This window comes from Rhamphochromis longiceps, linkage group LG3, assembly GCF_057381845.1.
Source record: "Rhamphochromis longiceps isolate RC_006_pf linkage group LG3, R_longiceps_female_GT1.1, whole genome shotgun sequence".
NCBI lineage: Eukaryota > Metazoa > Chordata > Actinopteri > Cichliformes > Cichlidae > Rhamphochromis > Rhamphochromis longiceps.
In genome coordinates, this window is record NC_140559.1 from 39,411,985 (window position 1) to 39,429,842 (window position 17,858).

The 17,858-nt window shown below is 39.0% G+C and overlaps 2 protein-coding genes across 3 annotated transcripts; both read right to left on the bottom strand.

Moving 5' to 3' along the window:
• Nucleotides 1-3,073: 3,073 nt before the first annotated feature.
• On the bottom strand, nt 3,074-5,474 carry LOC146674594 (uncharacterized). The gene is made up of 3 exons (XM_085402403.1): nt 5,453-5,474; nt 5,188-5,247; nt 3,074-4,808 (listed from the first exon to the last, which is right to left on the bottom strand). The coding sequence occupies exons 1-3, from the start codon at nt 5,457-5,459 to the stop codon at nt 3,232-3,234; spliced, it is 1,644 nt and encodes a 547-aa protein (XP_085258529.1). The 5' UTR covers nt 5,460-5,474; the 3' UTR covers nt 3,074-3,231.
• Nucleotides 5,475-11,000: 5,526 nt separating this feature from the next.
• Nucleotides 11,001-17,529, bottom strand: LOC146674595 (myeloid-associated differentiation marker homolog). 2 transcript variants are annotated; one of them, XM_085402405.1, is made up of 3 exons: nt 17,461-17,529; nt 11,618-12,070; nt 11,001-11,557 (listed from the first exon to the last, which is right to left on the bottom strand). In XM_085402405.1, the coding sequence occupies exons 2-3, from the start codon at nt 11,943-11,945 to the stop codon at nt 11,046-11,048; spliced, it is 840 nt and encodes a 279-aa protein (XP_085258531.1). In that variant the 5' UTR covers nt 11,946-12,070; nt 17,461-17,529; the 3' UTR covers nt 11,001-11,045. The 2 variants fall into 2 exon arrangements, with proteins under 2 accessions (XP_085258531.1, XP_085258530.1); XM_085402404.1 differs by having other exon boundaries at nt 11,001-12,070.
• Between the last annotated feature and the right edge of the window lie 329 nt (nt 17,530-17,858).

The following is a 17,858-nucleotide window of genomic DNA, read 5'->3' on the forward strand; positions in this document are numbered from 1 at the left end:
AATTTGCAAAGAAAACAGCATCAAAATAAACTATTTCCAGCTGTGCAATTCGAGTTCCAAGCATCCCAGCAACTATTCAGAAAAGTCAAACATGACCAGTATAGGCCTACAAGTAAAAAAACTACATTTTCCGCAAAATGACGTCACTTCCTGTTTCGGGCAGGAAATGGCGGACATGCGATAGTTCGCGCTGACGTCTGTTTCACTGTGGGAAGTGTTATGAACAGCTGATCAGATCGGCAAAGCGTGTTTCTGGAATATTATGTTTTTGTTCCTGCAAGCGCTTTTTATGCAGCTTTTGCAAAGCTTTATGTGGAAGGAAACCGTGACCGAGGACAAGCTGATGGCATCAGATGTAAGTACAACTCCTCCGGTTTCATATGCAAAAAAAATTATTGTGCTAGCTTACGCGGTTCCGGTTCTACAGGGATTCAAAAATAGTTACACAAAACGGAGCGTGCTGCTCTGACCGGCTTTAAAGGGTTAACAATAACAATGTATTGAATAATGACTTTAAAAAATAATATAAAATATTGTGCAACACCACTGAAGTTTTTTTTACCTCTCTTTTCAACCAACGGCAGTCACTCTCCTCTCCAAATAACTTCTGCTTAGCTTTCCGAGCTTCCCTCGGGTCCTCTTAATCAGCGGTGTCCAACCTTTTTTGCGCCACGGACCGGTTTATGCCCGACAATATTTTCACGGACCGGCCTCTAAGGTGTCGCGGATAAATGAGGGAGGGGCTAATAATCGGCTCAGTCATTTTTAATGATCGTTGAAAGCCCAGATCGTAATCGTGATTAAAATTCGATTAATTGAGCAGCCCTAATGCATATACATATTTAAATTTTCCACAGTTGACTGGATTTTCCTGTAGAGTTAAAAGACCCTGTACAGTTCATGAAATGACGGATAAATGAAACCTAAAAGCTTCCACCAGAGTGGTAGGGGGAGAAAAGTATGTAAAAAAGAGAAACAACATGAAATTAAGAGTTGATTTTCAGATAGACTTTCAAAATATTTACAATGGGCCGTACTGCACCAACAAAAGTACAAACAATGCTATTACTACTACTACTACCACTGCCCGTCACCCCGCCTAGGGTATGGGCCGCCAAACAAACATTGCACTTGCATGAATGTGTAAAAATGTAGTTCGGAAGCACTCAGTTTAAAGAAAATGTGTGATTGACTGAATGTGGCACTTTGAGTAATCTGGGAGAACAAAAAAGCGCTATAAAAGAATCAGTCCATTCACTGTCTGAACAGAGTTTCGGCATGTTACTTTTGCACTGTTTTGCATGTTCTGGCACATGTTGTTATTACATGGCTTGATTAAGGTACACATTAGTCTGACATCTGGGGCCAGAGCTGAAAGTGTTCTGGGCCAGCACAGGGCCAGCAGTGTGTCTACAACTGGCTGCACACAACTTACACATGGCCCACATACCGCAAAGAATGATGGCCCTTCGGTGGCCCAGATCAGGTTTGCCAGAGATGATCCACATATGGGCCAGCACAGGGCCACCAGTGTGTCTGCAACTGGCCTTGTGCTGACCAGTGTTGGGTGTAATGCGTTACTAAGTAACACGTTACTGTAATTAAATTACTTTTCAACTGAAAAAGTAGAGTAACTAATTACTGTTCATTTTTAGGTATTTTAATTACAGTTACTTACAATGTACTTGCGTTACATTGTAAAATACTTAAACTCACTGAATATCATTATTTAATTTCAATAATTTATCTTCTAAAGGTAAAAGTAAACTCTGCCGCTTTAACATCGCTGTAGTGCAGCTGCACGTCATTTTGCGCCAGTTTGCCGCCATTTTATGAAATGGACATATTCCCGTCTCTTCACTTTTCTGAAACAAGCAGACAAGAATATTACAGTAATATGTAAGCTATGTCCTGGGGAGAAAAATCTATCGGCTGCTGTTAATAGCACGAGTAATCTGCTGAAGCGCCTGACACGAAAGCATAGACGAACACGTCTGAGTGATTCTTGTTCATCATCCATGGATAACACCGTGGCAACTCCTGATTTTATGTCAGCAGTACAGAAAGAGTCTGAAGGTGAGCTTAAAAAATGATTGCAGGCTACATTGTGGAAGAGATGCTACCGCTGCTTACTGTCTTTAAAAAAAAAAGATACATTTCTATTGTTTGCCCACTCAAGGTTTATAGGGATTTTAAGAAGTATGTAGTTAAATTACTTATTTAGTAATTAAGTTAATTTTCTGACACAGTAATTAGATAAGTATTTTAAATACAATATTGACTAAATAATTAGTAATTAGTAATTAATTACTTTTTTAAAGTAACTTACCCAACACTGGTGCTGACCCATGTGTGGGCCACATCTGGCAAACCAGATCTGGGCCAGCAAAGGGCATTCTTTGCGGTATGTGAGCCATGTGTAAGCACATTGTGTGGGCCAGGTCCGGGCCATACCATTTTGCTATGTGGTAGTAGCACCCACAACCAAATCAACCACAACATCTTGTTAGTGTAGCACACTCCATTGTTTTCTTTGGCAATTACTCTAAATTTTTTATGTATTATGTATTTATTGTGTATTTAGGGCAATGTCTTACAGAGGTTCGACACTCTGGCCTATGTGATGACTCATATGATCAATAATGTGTCAATAACACTAGGACCATCTCTAAAGAGACACCTACTCTAAGGCTTAAATACCTACAACTCTGTCAGTTGTTTTGGAACTCAAGAAGCCACTTGAGGCTTCTCTTTGAGCACTCAACACAACCTTGCAAGTCAGTAAGGGGAAAAATGCATCCAAAAATATCAGTGACAATTCATTCATTTATTTTTGCACAAGACAAAGAAATATGTGTGACAGAACATAGTTGATTTTCTTATTGAAAAATATAATTATTTAAAAGTAGAACGTAGCTTAATTACTCTGGAAAAACAGGTTTCGTGATTTGGTAGAAATACTAGAGTACAGAGTTGATTTTAAATGAATTATTACTTTATTAAACATAATTGTTTAAATAAAGAAATCATTTCTTGAGTTTACAAAAAAGACAAAACAGAGAGAAAAAATGATTCTGATTACAGAGCAGCATGAAAATAATGGATATTTTGGGTAGTTTTGTAAAATCTCCTTTTTGAAACAAGGAATTATAAAACCTGTCATGTTGTATCACAGATTCTGTGTTTCTGATTCATGTGTCATATTGGACATAGCCCTTATCTATGGTGTGATTACATGATAACAAGAATAATAACAAGCAACAGGAACAAAAATGATAAGAGGAGGGTCCCAGCAAATGGTGCTTTGAGAAAAAACCATGACAAAAGCAACGAGTAGAAAACGAGCACCAGTAATACCACTCCAAGATGTTGTTTTATCAACTCTATCACATATCTTATTTTTTGTATTAGCCATGCTATGCCTACTGCTCCTCCAGTGACTACAGCTGCTGCTGCCACATATCCTGCTGCTGTGCCTCCAGCCCCTGCTGTACCAGCAATTGCACCTGCTCCTGTTGCTTCTACTGCTCCTGCTGCACCTCCAGTCCCGGCTGCACCTCCAGCTCCTGCTGTACCAGCACTTGCACCTGCTCCTGTTCCAGGAGCTACACCACCTCCTATAGCTGTTGATACTGCTCCAGCAGCTACACCACCTCCTATAGCTGTTGATAATGCTCCAGCAGCTGCACCACTTGCACTTGTTTTTCTTTCTTGTGCTTCTTCTTTTGCTACTTTCCCTTCATTTTTTCTTTCTTCTTTTTCTTTTGTTATTTCTCCATTTTCTTCTGTTGTCATTTCTGTCTGTTCATCATTCATTTTTTCTAATGTGACATGCTCTTCAGTTTTTCTTCCTCCTCCTCCTCCTTCTTCTTCTTCCTCTTCTTCATCTCCTTGTTTTGTCATTTCTGTCTGTTCATCATTCGTTTTTTCTGATGTGACATGCTTTTCATTTTTTCTTCCTCCTCCTTCTTCTTTTGTCATTTCTTTCTGTCCATTGTTAGTTCTTTTTGATGTAGCTTTTCCTTCTACATTTTCTCCTTCTTTTTCATCCATTGCAGTGCCATCTTTCTCAATTGCATTTGTTGATCCTGGAGTTAAAACTACAACAGCTGACCCAGAGAAAGCCTTTGCCATGGATTCTGCTCCAACGCCTGTAAGTTTGATCATTTCATTCTTAGAGACACTGCTGTTAGCCTTATTAAGGGTGTCTACTTGTGGCAACATCTTGCTGGTGTAGCACACTCCCTTGTTTTCTTTAACTACCTGGCCTACTGTGTTTAGTAGGTCTGTCACTTTAAACTGGCTGCTGCCACCCTGTCCGTTGTATTTATTAATGATGTGGTATCGGGTCTTGCACTTCTTCACCAGATCACTCAGATATTTATTCTGATCTATGAACTGTTTGATCTTCATTTCATCTGAGTCTGGGCCATCCTGAGTAAAGACAACTGAGGCATATTTGAAAACTTCCTCTGAGAAATACTGGCTTATTTTCTCAATAACAGCCTTCTGCTTTTGCTGCTCTCTGGATTTCTCCACTTTGAGCACAATGAGAAAAGCATGAGGCCCTGGAGTGCACTCAGTGATACACCTCAATATTTCAGGCTTCAGCTCCTCCTCTGATCTACCTGGGCCAGAGAAATCAGGAGTGTTGATCAGGGTAATTCTTCTTCCATGGAGAGATTTGGACTCAGTTTGACATTCAGTGTTGTTAACCTTGAACATGTCTTGTCCAAACATGGCGTTTGCTAGGCTGCTTTTCCCAGCTTCACTGTTTCCCAGTAGGACAATCCTGTATAATTTTTCCACTGGAAACAAGTGAAGACAGAAAATTAATAGAGCATTTGAGTACTCATATGTTGTAATTTTGAACTCAAAGATTAAACATCAAAAATATACATAAATGTGTCTGTTGTTAAGCCATCACTCATTAGAGAATAATTGTTTGTTAACTAGAGGTTTGTGCTAAAAAAACAAAAATTAAAAAAAAGATGTGACTGTGTACACTGACAAAGGAAAGAGGAAGAAAATAGGAAGCAATCAAGGATGAAATGAAATAGACATTTTAATACACTCTCCCAGACTCAAAAAAGAAAAGAAACATAGGGCCAGGAGAGCAGTCAGTGATGATGATTTCCTCAGAGACACAACTGAGTCAAACTCATGTCTCCTCAAGCATGTTGTTACCTTTGATGTACTTTTGAGCCCCAGCTGCTTTTCCTTCCATGACAATCATAGTTGGTGGCACTAAAAGGGCAAAACGAGGGAAAATAACACATTAGACAATTCAGTTTTTGTAGAGTTGTTTATTCATATTTCTGTTAAAAAAAAAAGTACTTATGAGCTCAAGTCATTTGCTACATTGCATAGAGAGAAATAAGGTGCTTTGGAAAAATGATATTAGATGAAATGACACAAATGTAGCATTTATTTGTTTAGTTATTCAGGATACCTGTCATGTCATCTTTCTGTGCTTCTCGTGGTGTTACCACTTTAGCGCTTACGTTTTCCTGCAAACCTGCTACATTTTGACAGAAAGCTTCTGTCAGAGATCCAGCTGCAGGGCCTGTTAATTTGATCCATACATGCTTAGAGATGCTTTCCCTGATTTTAGCAGAGGGATGGAGCAATCCAGAGTATTCTAGAAGAGATAAATTGCAGTGTTTAATTAATGGTGTACATTTATGTAGCTGGAAAATCCATTATCACTCATTTATGCTTTTGCTGAAACAATTGCACATATTTGTAAAATTCTTAAATCACCAGAAGAAGTTAAAAACATCCACAAAATAATGACGGCATAGGAGAAACATGACATTGCATTCTGTTCAGCCGCAATAAGAATCAAAGTAACATATCTGCCTTCATGCAGCATGTCGAGTTTGTTTGGCAAAGCATGATCACGAGCTCCAGAATCAAAGATACTTTTAAAAAACTTTTTCTAACCCCAATCATTCATGTTCATATGATGTAACTTTTTAACACTAACTTTACAAGAACATTTTTAAACCACCTCTTTAGACATTCTAGAGCTGCATTTATTTCAGTTGTACAATCTATAACTTTAATCCAAACTGTAACTCACTGTGAGGAATGTGTTTTGGCTGAAAATGTACATTTTAAATGTATGCATGAGATGGGCTATGTATGTGTTCTGTACATTTGTTTTCAGCTCCAAATATGTGTAAGTGTCATTGTCATGCATTACTAAACTCTCTTGAATTTTCACACAGGTCAAAAGGTCTTCCAGTGTTCTGACAAACCTTCCTACTTTGGCAAAACGTCCTACGGTAAGTAGTTTATGCACATTTCTGCTGTCACAGAGTAATTCCAGCACAGCTTTAAGTAGGTGTGACGGTTTGCCACGTAACTTTGCCCATCAGAATATGCTTGTAGCTCATATTCATAAAGCCAGGACGGTTTGCCACTTCATTTTACCTGTTAAAGTATGCTTGTAGGTAACATTCACAAAGGTAGGATGATTTGCCACTTAATTTTACCCGTCAGAGTATGCTTCAAGCTCATATTCACAAAGGTAGGATGGTTCGCCATTGAATTTTAGCTATTGAAGTATGCTTCTAGCTCAGAAGGTAGGACGATTTGCCACTTAATTTAGCTGTTAAAGTATGCTTGTAGGTCACACTCACAAAGGCAGGCACTTAATTTTACCAGTCAAGAGTATTTTTCTAGCTAATATTCACAAGGGTATGACGGCTCGCTACTTAATTTCGTGTTGTGCGCATGTGCAGAAACAACAGGTAGGATGGTTTGTCAGGTAGGATGGATTCCCAGAACACCGGGACCTTCAGGTGAAAATGGGAAGACCGTAAGCAACAGCTCTGCTCTACTAATGTTTGGTTTTGGCTCCATCTAGTGGTTCCTGAAATATAATGCAATGTTATGTCATCAAGTTTTGTTCTTGTTGGTTTCACTTTTGATTTCTTGGTCTCTTTGATCCTGCATTCACTGCACGGCCTTTTAGGTGAACTGACAAAAAACGAGCTAATTTGATTTGTTTGTTTGTTTTTTATTCCATTATAAAAAGCTAGAAAATGCCATTCAAATCAAAGGTATTCAATGCAGTCTGGCTGACAGATTAACACGATGAGTCATGTGTCATAAAAAAATCAAAGTGCCAGCAGGCTACGTGCTTGGTTTGGTCCGACATTTCTGTGATTGTGATTTCATCACAATAGTCTCAAAGCACCAACCAAGTGTCGTTTCCTTCGATTATTTATTAGGCTTATCAAAATGCACGTTGTTGTTGTGACTGCAGAATATTAGAGTTAAAATAACTTACCAGGCATGCTTGCAGAAAATCAGCGAAGAGCAGAGCTTGACATCCGTTGCTTGTCTCCTCTGGGTTTACTTTCACTTGCTGTTTGAAACGTTGGCATGGAGAGAGCTGAGAGTTTCGGTTTGAGTGGAAATAAAAAGTGCAGCTGAATGTTTGTTTTCATTTGCTGAATTCTGCATTTGCAGAACATCTTAACACAGATGTGAGGTTTACCCTTCTATAGAACAGATAAGATAAATGTTCCATTGGTCCTGCTATGAGCCCCTATATGTTATTATGTTATTATAGCATCCCATATAGCAAGCAGGTCTGGCCCAGATCTGGTATCAAGCCGCCACTGCTGGCTGACTTCTGGCATGGTAAGACGCATGCCATCCAGATATGGGCCAGACCTGGTATAGACTGCACTGTCTGTGTCATGGCATGCCACATCTGGCCCGATTGTGGTTCGGTTTATGTGGCCCAGGTTCATAGGAAACAGGTCTGGCCAGGATCTGGCATCAAGCTGGCACTTCTGACTGACTGGTGTCATGGCAGGGTGTATGTCAACCAGATGTGGGCCAGGTCTGGCAATGGTGGCACTATTTATGTTCATATTTTAGTTGGAACCCCAAAGTGCAATGTTAATATACTATACTGCTATGGTAGCCAACGTTACAAATTCAGTTATGACAGGTTTGTGAGTGTACACTTTATCCAAAACCTAGTGAGGGTTTACACATGTTTACCACCGGGTGGCTGTAGCTCAAGTGGCAGAGCTGGTCACCTACTGATCGGAAGGTGAGTGGTTTGACTCCTGGCTCCTCCAATCTGCATGTCAAGAGTGTGAATGTGTATGAATGTAATTAGGAAACACATAAAGTGTGTGATTGGGTGAATATGGCATGTTATACAGAGTGCTTTGAGTAATAAGGGGGAAAGGAAAAGAATCAGTTAATTCACTGTCTGAACAGAGGTTTGTCATGTTACTTTTGCACTATTTATCTTCCTGCACATGTTGTTATTACATGGCTTGATTAAGGTACACATTTGGCTGACATCTGGGCCAGCACAGAGCCAGCTGTATGTCTGCAACTGGCCCTGTGCTGGCTCATGTCTACCTCTGGCAAACCTGATCTGGGCCGCCAAAGGGCCATCATTCTTTGCGGTATGTGGGCCATGTGTAAGCACATTATGTGGGCCAGATCTGGGCCATACCTGTCATGGTCTCCATGCCTGCCCGGCCGGCACCACAAGGCTACGTGTGCTGTTTTGGTTCTCTCTCTCTCTCTCTCTCTCTCTCTCTGCCTGGGCGGAGCTCACTGTGGGCTCCCGCCCTTGGCCCACACACCTGACAACAATCACCTGTCATCACCGGGAGCACTATTTGAGGCTGGAACACAGATCCTCTCGTCGCTGGATGATTGTACTACTGACGTTAGTGTTTCTCGCAGCTCCTGTGAACTCGTGCTTAGTAATTTGTGATTTGTTTGTTTTTTGGAGACGTCTAACCGCTCTGCGCCTGAGTTCCTACAACCAGATTGTGACAATACCAATTTTGCTACGTGGGATGTTGCTATGACATGAAGTGGATGATGTAAATGTATAATGTTGCATTCTTTTCTTTTTGTGCCCTTGCCACGTAATGTGTAATTTAGGTAGAAAGTACAGTATATAGCTACACATGACTGGTTGCAGGTAAGACACATGTTTTGTGCAGAAACATGCTGAATATTAAAGGATAGAAGAAGCACGTGTCTAATATTAAGTCAGATTTTACGTTTTCATGTTAATATTAGTTTTATTCACCTTGCTACTACATCATTAATTTCAGAAAACCAAAAAAAGAAACTATAATCAACTATGAAATAACACAAACATACAAATGTTAAAATGGGTAAATTCCTCTTTTCTAAGTGTCTGTATCCCTAAAGGCTTAATCACATTTACACCAGTTTGGACTTTATTCTTTGCACTTTTTTCTGTGATGTTTCTGCTGCATTACATCCTGTAAAGCCACCTTGAAGTGTTAACCTTTTCTGATCTTCCTTTTATTAAAATAATTTACATTTTTAATAGTTCTCTCCCAGTGTCACAATAGTGGCACGTTTTTGTAGTGCCTGTCAAAATGTCCCCAAAAGCACAAAAACCTAAATCGTCTGATCCCTGCTTCTACATAATTCAATAATTTTTTGTTGTATTTCTGTCAGCCCTCCTTTCTGTATCACATTGCCATACCTGCTTCTTTATTTGCTTGCAATGTACTTCCCGTTTATTCAGGTTGCTCCGCCACCTGGACCTGGATCCTTTAAAGTTTCTTTCAAGATTTTGTTTTACAGGCATGAAAATAGCTGCCACACTTATTCACCAAAACACTGATTAACCTCTTCTGGAAACTGCTGTAATTGCTTTAACACGGCAATATTGCAGAGACCAACAGTGTAAACAATAAATATTAACAAATTTCACTACTTAAAAAAAATCAAAACTTTGCATAAAGTTCTGAATAGTGCCTTCCACTCTGCAGGGTCTCCTCTCAAGTGATTCATGTATCAGTGTTGGGTATTTAAAAAGACGTATAGATTTCCAATGAAATGAAAGTTCTTGTATTCATTGTAGCAATTATTCAAAGGATGAAAACACATGACTCAGAATGTATATCCTTATTTGAATTAAAAGTACGTTTTATGACTAAGTATAACTAATTATCGATACTGTCATCTTTGACAGCTCATCTCACTTATTCATTCCATTTCCAAGTGAGTAAAAAGTCTGAGATATTTGTTTTATGATAAAAGCTTAATTTCTTTAACTAATACAAATATCAGAGCACTTTGTTGGTATTATAATGATATTGATACTGATATGACTTTAAAGCACTATTAACAAAAGATTACAGGATGATGATCTTTCAGTTAGAGCGTGTTGAAATGCAAGTGCCCAAGTTTGCCACCCCCTGTGCTCCAGTGTGCTGACTTTATTGGCTTTAATAGTATATAATGTACTTTATCATGATACATAATGTATTTCATTGTGAGAAATCTCACACTTTGATAGCTGATGTAAGAGTTGTGTTGCACACATCAAGATTCAAGAAAACTTTATTTGTCACATGCAAGTTGCCCTGCAGTGAAATGGGACCCCCCGACCTTACATACACAACACAGACATCACATAGGGAGACAGGTCGGAAACCGGTAGTATTACGGAAAACACTGAAATGTACAATACAATGGGAAAGTCCAAGAGGGGAAAAAAGAGACCTCTACTCATGCTGTGCTCCTATGGGAGGACAGCATGAGATCAGAAAACAAAAAAACTCCTCTACACAGAAAGCACATAAATGTCCACAGCACAACATTATGGAGCACGTGACAAGCAACAGGGGTGGGTAGAGGGTGAGGAGTAATCCGAAACATTTTTTCCAGAATTTTTTCCAGCGCTGGGCCCAGACCCATTGTGTTCTCCAGGAGGAGACAAGCATCGAAGGCGTTTGGAAAGGGAGGAGGGAGGAGTGCGTATCAGTGTATGTGTATGTGTGTGTGTCCAGAGTTCAGCTGAGACAGTGTCCTTCACCCATCATTTCACAGTAGAGGTTAAATACTGTATGGCAACTATTTGATCACATTCAAATAAATACATACTCACAGGCTTTGCAAATATGGGATCCCTTTGTAGGATTTTAAAGATTTTAAAAACGTTTCAGGATTTTTAAATTAGGAGAGGGGGGGGGGGGGGGGTCAAAATTAGCGCTACATCTCTCCTCTTCTCAGCCACTGACAAACACTAATCTGGCACTGTACACTAGGTCAGCAAAATAAAGCAGGAAATTGATGGCAGTGATTACAGATGCAGCGATTGTATCTGGGTCATCGTTTCTCCTGTAGTTAAACTGGAACACAGGCCAGAGGATGGTGGCGGACAAATACATGATAACTGCCAGGAGCCCATATGCCAAAAGGAACTTGGAGAATGGGATGGGGAGACAGCCAGTCCACTCTCCCACACACAGCACCACCACAGCCATGGAGACGATGAAGCAGATGCAGTACACTGCCATGCACCACGTCAAAGCTGGATGATGGTCGTATGTCACTGGGCTGCTGATCAGGATGAAGATAATACAGGCCAAAAAGGTCTGGCACACTTTCAGTAAGCCTGGAGCTGTAGCCATGTAACCTGCCACCTCTCCTGGCCTTGCTTTAGACAGGCTCACCTCCCCCATGTAGGCAACCGCTGCCAGGCAGGAGAAGACTGTGGAAACTATGCGATGGTCATGAGCTACACGATAGAACAACTGGTGTCTAAGGAAGAAGACTGTGGAAACTATGCGATGGTCACGGGTTTCACTGGCCTGTTGGTGTCTAAGGAAGAAGACTGGGAAGATGATGGATGCTGAAAGGCAGAGGAGTGTAGCATAGCAGGCGACAGTGATGGGGAAGTTGGACCAGGACACTGGCACCCGGGCCTGGAGGCCGAACAACTCTACCAGCAGGACCAGCAGAGTGCAAGCGAAGCTGAACGCCCAGCAGAAGATGCACCAGTCAGCCATGACTGTGATGGGCAGATGAGCTCCATGTGCAGCGGCGCTGAATGCCACACAGGTGAATAACAGGGCAGCTACTCGCATCCTGAACAACTGGGAAGTAGGGACCACAATCAATGGCATGATGGGATGTTACAGTCTGTCAGGAGGTGAAAGTGACTTTAATAGTCCTGCAAGTTTCAAGACGAGTCTTGTACTGAATGTCGGATCCTGCTTCTCCTCTACTTAGTGGGCATTTGTCTCATAATCTGCAGGAAGAAGACAAAGATAATCAGAATAAAATGAAGCAAATATGTTTTAATATGCAGTTAAGGAATAACTGTACAGTACGTCTGTGGAAAACAAAATTATTTTAGACATTTTAAAAAAAATTTAATTTTTAAAAAATTATATTTAAAATTATTTTAGTATTATTTATTTATTTGTATTTTTATTTCATTATCCTTTTTATTATGTACAGTCCATAAAAACAGTAGCTGAGTTTTCCAAAGTCTAACCTTTAAGTTTAGTCTTATTTCTTGTTAAAATCACATGCCATGCTTAGTATTTCTCATAATCAGTTAATAGTTTTCAAGCACTGCTTTAAACACTTTATTCATGATGAATAAGCTAATGTACAACACTTTTTATTAATTATGTTTTCATGTTCTACAACTCATTGATTAATCATTTATAAACGCTACTCTGCATCAGTTACAAACCAGTCATTTCAGGATGCTCAATGCTATACAAAATAACTGGTAAAAGGTAAGTAGATGGTTAGTAGTCCTATATAATACTATAAACTCTACATGTACTACACATAGTAGTTTCATACTAGATGTTTTATAAACACTGAATATCAGGGTTTCATCACTCATATATAGCTTAACAGATGTCTTACAATATATTTATAACTGTCACTTAAAGGCTGCCAAAGCTGTAACTCACTATCGACCAACTTCTTTTTTGATAGATTATCTAAAATGCTCATAAATACCTTAATAAACTTATTTAGGAAGTTACAAACCATTTACTACTTGTTAGTAAAGTATCTTGAGTGAGCCCATCTAAAGTGGGGACCATATATACCGTACAACCTATTTATAGATGTGAACGTTTTTAAAGTACATTGTAACAAAAAATAAATGACAACACACAGGGTAGATCCAGAACGCAATGTATTTTTAAGATGCCAATCACAAAAACATGAGAACAACGCTTACAGATTGGACACACAAATTTTGATACAAAAATAAAAAGTGTCATAAACTATCAGCCAATGTTTGAGGTAATACAGAACATGGCTGGATGCAAACTATATGACTTGTAGCTCTTTACATAAAGTGTATCACATGTATGATCATTAAAATTAAACTACAAAATTTATAAAATAATGAAGTAACATTCAAACCAAAATCAGCAGCAGACATGGTGCCTCCTCTTTTGAACAGCCTCAAAATCTTGTTATACCGGTTGACCACTTGCTTCGGATTCTGGACTGCATTTGAGAGAGCATAATCATTAATGTAATAGTGTGGTAATGAAACACACCACATGCAAAATCAAACTGTTAAGTTAATCACTTGACTTCTTGTTCTTGGTTTTTGGTCATGTTTCTTTGACTTCTTGTGTTTTTTTGCTTTGCCCTTCATCCTCTTCTTCCTGTCTTTATCTGATGAAGTTGTGCTTATGGAGGAGTCAGAACTCTCATCAAAAGACCCATCAGAGGACAGTGAAGATATGCACACTTAAAATCAATCCTTTGATTTTTCTGAAAATCGACAATGCCCCTTATAATCCCGTGTGCTTTATGTATGAACTCTGGTTGTGTTTACTGACCTCGAAGCGATTTTATGTCGTACACGGCGCTCGAAAATCTGTCAAATGTTTTAGTACGACTTTGCTGAGCTACGAACCCGCACCGCTTGATGGATTGTCGGAGCATTACGGCTATCGTAGTCAGGCGCCTCGCGGAGTGATACGTACTGTGCTTCAACATAATATTAGGGTATTGTGTGTGTATAACCTCTTTTTAAGTTTTGTGGATATTATACATGGTTATGCTGAGGATATGTCGGCCAGTTTCCACTGGAAATGCCTTTTGGTTCAACTGTCAGCAAGGAATTTGCACTGTTACATTTTTATATAACTTTAATGCACATAAAAAACAGCTGCTTGTTTAAGTGAAAATACATTGATGGGGTTTTTTGCACTAATAACGTTGTGGAGTTGTAAAGTATTTTGTCTAGTGTCAATTATATCGTCAGTTATATCATTATCGCAAATTTTCAAATGTATATCGTGATAAATAATTTTGGTCATATCGCCCTGCTCTAGCTTATATGTCACCTCCTTTATTTGTTGATGAAAACAAACTGAAATGAAGTTAGCGTCATGCATTGGGATACTGAATTGTATCGTTGACATAATTGCAATTGAACTGATATGCGAGTAGGGCTGGGTACCAAAACACGATACCTTTTTAGTACTGACTGATTCAGTAGGTATCGATACAGAAAAAATAATATTTTTGGCACAAAATTTCTGTACTTTTCTAATTAAATCTCTGTTACTGAGCCTCACAAGTCCTTTTCTTCTGCTGCTGCGGATCACATGCCAGCAGTGGCTTCGCAAATGCGCGATTCATTTGCAGTCTGGATGCAGTGGGTTAAAAATCATCTGTTCCATATTCCACTCTGTCACCAATTATCAGAGGCAACAGCCTTAAAAATTTCCAGTTTTGTATTAACTGTCCTGAGAGTTTGTTTGAGGAGTGACCTCACACGGCTTTGAAGAGGTATCAAAGTCAGAGTATTTAAACTGTTTAATGCTCTGATTTGGAATGGAGTGGGTCAACCATTCTTTTTTTTTTTTTTACAAAAAATTTAAAAAACAGCACAACATCATATGACAAAATGCCCTTAAAATGTTGTGTCCTGATCAAAATGGCAAACCTGGCTGTCAGATGTGAAAATCTTTTAAACAGTTGAAAACTGACTCAAATTTTATTCCTCCTATATCTGGTGTACCTTCAGTCTTGAGGTGTTCAACAGGAGAGTTGTACATCTCTATGGTGCATTCTGCACCACACTAATGACACTCTAATGACACTTACAATGAAATTGAAGGTTGTTGGTTCAGTGCAGGGTGCTGCTGGCCTCCCTTGCTGAGCTGATTCAGTCTGGACTAGTGATGTTCGATTCGTGAACGAATCGTTCAATACTTGAGAATCACTTTACTGACTCGAGAATCATGATTCACAAGCCCAACTGACTCACTGACTCATCCCTGTTGCTGTTAGCAAACTAATTCCATTAGTAGAAATATATCTAGCTTATAATTAAAATTGTGGGGGGGGAAAACAACAGCCAGTTTCGTAACAAAAGCATTTCTGCTCTGAACTGGAAGAAAAACCCCTGAGTAGAAGCTCACATCAAGAAAATAGCTCCCCGGTTCAGAGTAGCATCACGCTGCTAACATGCTAACAACATGTTTTGAAGATTAACAAAGACTAACACTGAGCAGTGCTGATTTTCTAACACTGGAATATTTCTAACATTTTGAGTTATTTTCCAGTGTTAGAAAATCAGCACTGCTCAGTGTTAGCCATTGTTAATCTTCAAAACTGACTAGGTTACTTTTAAACATATAACACTGTCAAAGGTGTTAATTTAACACTCAACAGTGTTGTATTTAACACTCAGAGGTGTGGACCCATATAGACACTCTCCAGTGTTAATTTAACACTGGAGATTTTGCTGTGTACCAACAGGACAGTGTACATCACTGTCACAAAAGCGTTTGTTTTCATTCAAAGGCTTTATGGTTTTTCCCTGGTGGGCTGGTCTCTAGTCAAAATGCCAGGGCTGATTTTTTGTCCCAGTCAAGCCCTGGGTACACAGTGGTCATAAACGGATAGAAATGAATGGTTGAAGTTCGAGGAGAGGAGTAAGCAATTAACTAATAAGAAAAATTATGTTTAATGATCAAAGTTAACTGATGAATCCCTGAGATTCTGAATTTGAATGTGTTTTTTTTTCAATGATAAGGAAGATTAAAACACAATCACTTGTGACTCATGATGTGCATTAAAGGGTTAAAAATCACTGTAAAAGCACACAGACGGTGTTATTGGTTCTACAATAGAAAATAGCCTTTTGCCATTATTATCCCACAAAATTTAGTTTCATTATAAATAGCTGTCTTATATCAAATCACAATCAAATCAAAATTTATTTATATAGCACATTTAAAAACAGCAGTTTTGATCAAAGAGCTTCACAAGTTACTTGGTGAGACTGTAGAACTTAAAGAAATAAACATTTTTTATTTTTAGTAATTGCTCGTATTTACTGTTAAGATATACTGTTTTATCAAACAGTCTGAGCTTGTTAATATTAAAACAAAAATCACCGTAATTTTCACAATAATTCTACCAGTGTTTTGACATTTTGTTAAAATGAAAAGCACGGTATGTTTTGAGTAATTAACATACAGTTGTAAACTGTAAATTCAAATGAAAAAAGCAGGAAAGATTGTCATTCATACAGAATTATTATGTAAATTGTAGGGTGATTAATTGTAGATAATGTTACAGATTTTTCCTGTTGTTTTCAAAGACAAAAAAAGCAAATAACCGTTTGTCAATATAAAGTAATTTAACATAGATATTACAAGCATTTCCCCTTTTTGATTTTAGGCAATTAACCGTTGCCATTTTACAGTTATTTAGGGTAATTTTTACGTACATTTCTTATTTCTAGGGTGTGGTGAATTTCACTAGAAGATCAACTCTAGCTCACCCCCGCCCCCATAGATCCCGTTCAATTGCCACTCCGGTGTCACATATCCTGTTGCACATAAAGTGACTCAAGAAGCAGCTCTGAAGAGCTAACAGCGAGTATCCAGGAAGCAACAGTAGCAACATCGAAGCAGTTTTTCAGACTGAATGGTAATCAGGCCAGAATATTAGGACTATTTTCAGGTGTATTTTTTTTTTAACAGGGATCAACATCCAGAAACACTTTTTTAAACTTCCTGTTGAATTATCACGGTTTAAACACACTCCATGCATGGTGATCTAAACTGAGAGAGATGACTGTTAAATTGCAGCAGCAGCATGGTCCTGATACATCAGAAAAAAGGTGCGGTTGTGCGGTGTAGGTTATGTGGCCTCTTCTGCTGACAGGAAACCAGGTTTGGGTTTACGCTTTTGGTAGCGCGCATAACATGCTTATAGGTTCTTAACAAAACCCAGTCGAGAGGGTAGTGCCATATAAAGCTTAAAAGTTAAAGGGAACCACCCACACTGTTGTAAAATGGGGGCAAAGAAAGTTTCTCACAAATAACAGGTTATGTTAAATCAAATAGGCTATTGCAGGATTTCTTACCTCTCTTAAAATAACAAAGCTATGAAAGAAATCTATGCTCGTTTTCATGCCAGAGGAGGCGTGTTCATTTCTAAGAGTATAACAGAGGCGTTTAACAACCGTTTAACTGAGTAGTTAAGAAGTTTTCCATGTCAGATAGCGGACATAACGCGCCTCGGTGCTATGCCTTTCAGCTCTACTCCAAGAATAGACCGCGATAAACACGAGCTGCTAAGTTTTACTTAAAATCTTTCAGAGCAACATATCATCCTGAGGCGGGATCTTACCGATTTCTGAGCCACCGGGAGTTTTATTTCACAATAATGTTAAAGCTTTAAGTTCCTCGGCGCATCCCCTCTGTTATCCAGCGATATCTGTCTCCTGGTCCTAGCCTGTTTGGCACCCCGGGCGAACACTCCCTTGCTCGTTTCTCCTCCTCTTGTTTTCTGTTTTTTCTAAACTGAGCACCTGATGGCTTTGAACTTTTCTTGTCCATCTTCCATTGGTGTTAATTTTGCACTCCAGTATGAAGACAAATCCCCCAACCTGAGGATCGCCACAACATAACCTAATAGACCTACACTTCAGTTCACATATTATTCACTTTATAGGGTTTATTTCTGTGATTTCGCACAACCCAGGATTCAAATCATGAATACATAATGGGCTTGGATTTACAACATTA